Here is a 7500-nt window from a genome sequence, read left to right as displayed (position 1 = left end):
CTTTGGTAATCTTGTTAGGTTAAGATATCCATGCTAAGGTTCTTGTGATGTTTGTAAGTAGGGTAGGCAGTGGATATAACAACCATGCTATGGATTAAATGTAAGCAATTTTTTCTTGGCTTCTTTAACTGCTTTGAAATGTTTTAATTTACCACATTATAACTTTTGCAATATGAGTGTTGGTGGAAAATGTGAAGTTGAACTTTGACCAAGCTTTGAATGCCTTTGTTTGTTGATAGATTCCAGAAATAACCTAAGGCTAATAGAAATTCTTAGAAACTGAGCAGAGGCATAGTGGAGTATGCATCTAAGAGGGAAGTCTTTTGAGGTCTATTCTAGTACAAGCGCACAGATAATTCAATTTAGTTTTTGGTCCATTTCCATGTATTCTTCTTCTTCTTCTGGTAGTACAGTGAAGGGAATTGATCTTATCTACAACTGTGTAGATTATGGTTTACTTAGAGGGAATTAATCCTTTGTATTGAATATGGTTTACTTGGAATTCAAAAAATTTTACACTTTGGGATTCTCTTTAGAGGACAAAAATGGACATAGCCAACTGACTGGTTTTAAAGTTACTGTACATTATATCTTTAGACTGCCTGAGAATAATAACAATACTAATACTAATTATTGCTTTTTAAGTACTGTAGCCTAATAGTCTACTTCAACGATTGGGCAGCCATTTTGATTTCTGTTGTTTAAAAAGACATGGGATGCTCAGGGGAAAATTAATAATGTATTTGCCCCTGCCGATCCCATAATAGCTATTGGAATGTTCAATATAAATCAAAATGGCCACCATATCGTCAAAGAAGTCTATTGGTAAACACCATTCTGTTTTCAAAATGTTTTTCAGTACCGTGCAAAAGTAAGTTGACAGTCTCTTTCGAGTCTTGATTCTCGACTCGATCCTCAAGGATTCAGGAACGACAATCGAGAATCAAGTGGAGAATTGAGTCGAAGGAATCTAGAATTTAATGAGCTGGTCGCTTGACTGGTTTCTCAACAGACTAATAGCACAAACACTTGACTGGTTTCTCAACAGACTAATAGCACAAATGCAACTGAGAATATGAATAAAGGAAAAACCTGCCAAAATTGCTTGGAGAATGTTGTTTGGGAGTAACGCAGAAAACGGAGCGAGTTTATCCCTGTTTCGAATTCGGTTGCTGAAATTGGGAAAAAATCACAACGAACGACACTATTCTGTGCGATTGCAGAGGAGATAATTATTCTTCGGTTGTATGATCGAAGCATACTCAACAATCACACAGACCCTAAACAGTCTTTGACACTATCGGACCATTGTGGTACTTCAAGTTTACTCCATAGGCTTCTAATCGAGAGCACGATCTGCCCAACAATTTAGCTGTAACCTACAATGTATCCTGTTAGCGAAAATTACTTCCGTAGTATTTTAAGAGAGAAAAGTCTTTACTATGTGTACTCTGTGCGATTGTGGAGGAGATATTTTTCTTCGTCCGTGTGATCGAAGCACACTCGACAATCACACAGACTGTAAAAAGTCTTGGACACTATACACTGGAGTGGCATTTCAAGTTTACTCCGTAGGCAGTTCTTAGACTTTACTGAATACATGTCATCAGTAACAGTGCAGTAGCAGACCTTTCTGGAAACAAATGTCCTCTGTATACATGGACATGTTTGTTAATTTCAGATGGACAAAAACTCTTTCTTTGAACGTAAAACTATTCTGTGATGACTCGCTCGAGACCCCAATTTTCATTGCCCGGTCTTGTTTGTTTATTCCCTTACAAGAAAAATCAACAGTCACAGGGATCAGGTTAATTGAGGAAATATTGCTGGTACATGTATTTACAAAAAAGCAGGAGAAGACAAAAAGACAACATGTTGCCCTCGTACAAACTCCCAACTCAAGGTATCAAAAGTTGGATGGAACAGCTTTTGCTGTATGTACTTCGTCCTGCGATGATGCTGTTCTCGGTTCACTTGCAACGCTTGTGGTTTTCAAACATTGAAACCTAATTCAGGTGAACAAGTCTAGCACCGTCAACCATCACTATAACTTTTCTTCAGATCATTGCATTTAAGAAGTGATGTAAAAATAAATGATTCGTTGCGTTACTTGGTTGGGTGCGCAGTATGCAAATATTTCTCAACGTTTACATTGGAAATTTACATTTGATTCACAATGATCTATCGCACAGTAAAGCTCATTGTGTTGCTTTTTTATATTAACCCACGACATAATTATGTAGATTGTAGTTTTGAAGAGAGGACTCACAGGAACGATAGCTGCTATCTCGTTTTCTTTTTAAACAGTTCCTGTTGTTATTTAATTGAGGAGTAACACTTTCGCGAAAGTTGAATCGAGTATGCATAATTGACAATGTTTCGCGTCGGTGATTTTGCAAGAATCGAGTGTCCAGGATCGAGTTTAATTTCGAGTGAATCGAGTCTTGATCCTTGACTCAATTTTCGATCCTCGATTCTCATGAGGATCGAGTCGAGACTGTAAACTTACTTTTGTATGGTACTGTAGTTGTTCTTTTACAAAATCTTGTTTGGGTTATCCTGTTCATCCTGAACTAGAATAGGAATAAGTAGAGTAGTCCAAAAAATGTTCAAGAAATCTAAACTTAAAACTCCAAGTCTTTGAGACTGGGGAAAAGTAGAAAAAATCCTCAGTAGTACAGTACAATATGGTTTGAGTGGGTGGTTTTGGTAAATGCAGCTGGTTGATGTAACCTGAGGAGCAGAGTTTTGGGAATGCACTGTTAATTAATAGAACAAAAATGTACTTCGATACTTCAGCAGCTTCATAGGATTGTGGGCACACTTAAACACCACATGCTTCTCGTCTTGCCGTTTGTGTGAGTTTTTGCGGAAGGAAGACAAAGATTCAGCAAGAAGGTTAATTGAAAATTTAAATCCATCTTCAGTACAGTTGTGAATGCTGAAAACGTATTGATAATAATTATATTGATAATGAACCTGGACATTGCATAATGAGTTTGAAATTTGTGTGGAACCTTCATAAAGCAACCTGTTCCCTTAAGGTAAAGGAGGAGAGCTTGTCCCCTCTATTAGAAAGTGGACACCTGCAAAATTGAGTACGCAAGGTCATTAATAAATGGAGTTAAATGATTCTAACAGCTACTGAAACTGTACAAGCCGCTCCTTTTATTTTATCCCGGTCGGAGACTGGTACAAGCATTGTTATTGTGTGCGGGCCTAGGCCAAGCAATTGTAGTATTGCCTTTACTCGCAATAAAGTTAAGTTGCTTGCCACACAAGCTGTAGGAGAATAAAGAACTATGTTTTGAAGAGGTGAAAAACAAGGATAAAGGACCTAAAGTATGTTTGCCTTGTTATGGAAAATGCAGACTTAAAACATTCTGTGCTTCACTCCATTTCTAATAACTGTAAAGAACACCACCACCAAACAAAAGACAAGCCGAAAAAATTATGACTTTCCTTGCATGCAAAGTAACATTAAAAATCATGTTTTTACGCTAGTCATATATTAAGTAAGGGCCTGTTTTAGTAAGTAAGGGCCTGTTTATATGTTCTTGCTTACCCGAGACAGCCCTCCTTCCCGAGACAACTTTACCAAGCGTCTATATGAGAATTGCATGACCGAGACAAAGTTCACCGTACTTAATTATATATGCATATATTTTAAGATGCATCTTCAAAAGATGCATATCATCATTTGCCTTTCTTTCTTTCTAGTTTGTTTTTATTAAGTATAGTTGCGTTTTCACATTTAATATTTTGCTATCTCTGATCTCGGGTGGTCGAGCCAAACTGTTTACATGCAAAAAAGTTGTCTCACAAGGTGAGACAATTCGCCTCCCCGAGTTGTCTTGCCCACCTCATGTAAACGGTTGATAGAATTTTTTAAACAAATGAGTGGAAAAATATCTCGGTGTATTTCTGGTGCAGATAGTTCTTTTTCAAACATTACGTTAAAGAATTGGCAAGTATGTGTAAATCAATGGAGGCTTGACATGTACGTGTACAATGTACATGTAGCTTTAGTATTGATTGCTTCATCTGAGAGGCAAAAGGCAGCCCTGAGTCGTAAGTCTCAGCAAATGGGCTAAAATAAAAGAAGTAATACTAAGTCATTCATTACTATTAATCCAGTTCTAATAATTGGGTTACTTTCTATAATAGTCATGGGATGCCTATTTTCGGCAAGTGCAGAATGGCATGCCACCCGGCCAAGCTTATCAACCTCCACCCATCTTGGGACAGCGACCTGGAATGGTAGCAACAAGGGAAACTGTTCCAAGTGCTGTTGACCAATCAACAATCAATAGCCTGGTGTCAGATCACTTGGCCGTCTACTCATTGATTCGCTGTTATCAGGTATCGTCATAATATTAAACATCATTCTGAATATGTGCCTATCAGGATTGGTTGATTTCAATGATAAAGGGCTTTACTGTATGCATAATAGCCATGAGCAGAATTTTGTATTTCAGCTACATTCCTGTTATTAGCACCCAAATTTTAAGCAGTGAAGAGCTCTTAACTGAGGATGTCCAAGGTTGAAGAAAAAAGGGGTGGAACCAAAAAAAGAAAGAGAATGCAAAAAGCTTGTCTCTATCATTTATATGAAGTTCAGGTTTCATCCCAGAAGTCAGGTGCTGTTTACTGCTATAATGCTTTTTTCACATTACACAAAATATGCTTTACTCACTGACAGGTTTATGATACATAGAGGCAGGAGGCGCATTAATTAACCCATTGACATCCAAACCAGCCTAAACCGGCCAGGCTTAGTATTTTACTCTGTGTAACGCCAGACGATTTTACTCGTCAATGGGGGACCCCTGGGAGTCAATGGGTTAATAGACTTAACTGTTTCTGACACCAGACAATTTTTACTTGTAAAGAAGTAGTACACACAAGCAAACACCGATATTTTAGACCACTTGATCTGAACCCCATATAATTTGTATTCAGTTCACTTTAAGGGGTTCTACATGTACTCATACAACTGCGTGGACCGGCTACTGAGGGAAAATGTATATGCATTTCGTCAGGGCTGGCTTGGCAAGGAAAGCTAATTTCACTGGCTACCGGTAGTTGGAAATTTTCTCCGTCTACTTCAAATTTGCGGGAGAACCCTGACTTACATGTAAACACGAAGATGTGCACTATAAAAGGGGTTGCTTCATGCACTGCTTTTGTTTGAATTCATTCATTAAGCTCAACTGATTAATTATCCAAGATGGTGATCAACAAACAGCAACACAGAGACGAAAGCTCTAAAAGATACATGTAATTATTTCTAGCGGGAGAAAAAGGCACTGGGGATTAAAAAAGAACAACAGATGACATTTTTATGACATATTACGGACACATTGCCATAAGGGTCTATTTTATGGCACAAATTATCACAGAGCTTGGTTGCGTCCACAGTTGACTGCTAAATCATTAAGTTTTGAATGTGTCTAAGGCACCACATCTTCTATAATAGTGCTTCTTCATGTTTAAATCTTTTTTCACATTTCCTCGGAAAGGTTCAAGCTGGGAGCTGACTGACAACAGTATTATTAATAATTATTATTCTATTGCAGATTCGAGGTCATCACATGGCTCAACTGGATCCTCTCGGCATCCAGCAAGCAGATCTGTCAGACACCAAACCTGAAGACCTTTTTTTAGAGTACTGGGGACTAGGTTAGTCGTTTAATTTAAACCTTTGTGCCTTGGAGGTGCTCCCCATTGATTATGAAAATCGTCTTGTGTTAGAAAAAGGAATAAAAATCTATGTTTCACCCTTCAGAGCCCCATTCAATAGGTACTGGAGTTAGACGGAGCCCAATCAATATGTGATACCATGCAGAAGCCCATGACCTTGAAGGGTTTAACTCAGGTTCAGAGCTGGGGTTTTTAGAGTTTAAAAATTTCCTTATTTGGATGTAACACAGCTCCCGCATTTTCCCGCCCATGCAGCTTCGATCTTAATTTTGTCCATATTTGGGCATAAAATTCGTGTCCTAAAATCCCCAGGTTTGTTCCAAGGAAAAGAATTGCAAGTTACACACTTCCAAGGTCATGTGCTTCTCAGGGCACTCTTAGGGCCGATTTACACGGTACGACTTTTGTCGCACGCGACAAGCTCACGACAGGCGTACGACTTGACTTACGATTGTCGCATCGTTTTAAAACATGTTTTAAAATGCTATGACATTTTTTCTGACATACACAACAATCGTAAGTCATGTCATGGGCCTGTCGTAAGCTGTTGTCGCATGCAACAAAAATGGTACCGTGTAAATCGGCCCTTAGGAGGAAAAGGGTTAATAATTATTAATACTTCGCAAGGTTACATGTATTAATTTTTATAATGTATTTATGTTTGTCAATGTTACTACATTTCAAACTCACCAGAAAATAATGTTAATGGGAGATTCTAGATAAAATGGAATGTCTATTTTTTCCAAAGAAGTTCTTGCTTATTTCTTTATGTTGACCATCTACTGTATCTATTATAATCATTCTTATTTGTCTCATAGGAGAATCTGATCTGGACAAAATGTTTCAGCTTCCAAACACAACTTTTATTGGTGGCAGCAATGATGTTCTTACCTTGGGAGAAATTGTTAACAGGCTGGAGGTATAGGATTCCTTTAAAGTTGGTTATGTGGCTATAAAATTATTTTAGACTGTGATATTGGAATGAACTCTTTGTTGGTCAAAACTTGAGTAAATTTGAGAGCGCTTATGGAGGCTCGATTTCCCCAATTTGCCGTAAACACTAGCTTGTGAGTACACTGTGAGTAGAGGCCCTTCAATCTTGCTAGACTCCTGGAGGTTCCCCATTGACGGGTAAAATGGTGTGGCATTAGACAGAGCAAAATACAGAGTAAAAATCTGGCTGTCTGTCACGTGTCACCAGTAACTACAAAGCCACAAAACTAAAACAAACAGTCTGGATATTTTTGTACTACTCTGGCAAACACATGACAACCAAGGAATAATTTCCTAGGAAACTCAAGATAGTTCATACTTTCAAAGTACCATTTCATTTTTTACTGAAAATGTCTATCTTTCTGGCAGACCAAATAGTTTTGTAACCGATATACAGGGGAAATACTCATGGAAATTCAGACAGTTAAAAATTGCCATGCTATTGTAAATTAAAAAAAATATTGATAAATTAAGTGTGGAGACTGATCATGTGCTAAAATTAACAAAAAGTGGAAAGTGGACTGACTCATCCATTTCTCTGCATGAGCGGCAAATCAAAGAAAGTCGACGTAGGTGGCAGACCCCGTTCCTCTTCATGACTTATCTAAGAAGATCAAAGGGCCTCTGCTCGCAGGGTAGCTTGTAAGTGTACCATAGTTATTCGGTTATAAGGCACACTTGGTTATAAGACGCACCCCAAACTTAGCAATTTAATCAAGCTAAGTTCTCAAACTGGAAATTACCCGAAAATACTCAGTTATAAGACGCACCAAAAAATTGAGAGTTATCAAAAGGATGTGATGA

General features: G+C 38.0%; 1 protein-coding gene across 1 annotated transcript in view; it reads left to right on the top strand.

Moving 5' to 3' along the window:
• LOC138033636 (2-oxoglutarate dehydrogenase complex component E1-like) overlaps window positions 1-7500 on the top strand; it is a 35756-nt gene that overhangs the window by 1735 nt on the left and 26521 nt on the right. Inside the window, exons 2-4 of the mRNA XM_068881426.1 lie at window positions 4168-4362; window positions 5580-5682; window positions 6522-6622. Coding sequence (XP_068737527.1) covers window positions 4168-4362; window positions 5580-5682; window positions 6522-6622 — 399 coding nt within the window. The remainder of the gene's footprint in view (window positions 1-4167; window positions 4363-5579; window positions 5683-6521; window positions 6623-7500) is intronic.

The sequence above is a fragment of the Montipora capricornis genome, chromosome 14 (genome assembly GCF_036669925.1).
Source record: "Montipora capricornis isolate CH-2021 chromosome 14, ASM3666992v2, whole genome shotgun sequence".
NCBI classification, from domain to species: domain Eukaryota; kingdom Metazoa; phylum Cnidaria; class Anthozoa; order Scleractinia; family Acroporidae; genus Montipora; species Montipora capricornis.
The sequence above is the reverse complement of the archived record's forward strand: the minus strand, read 5'-3'. Positions and strand labels throughout refer to the sequence as shown.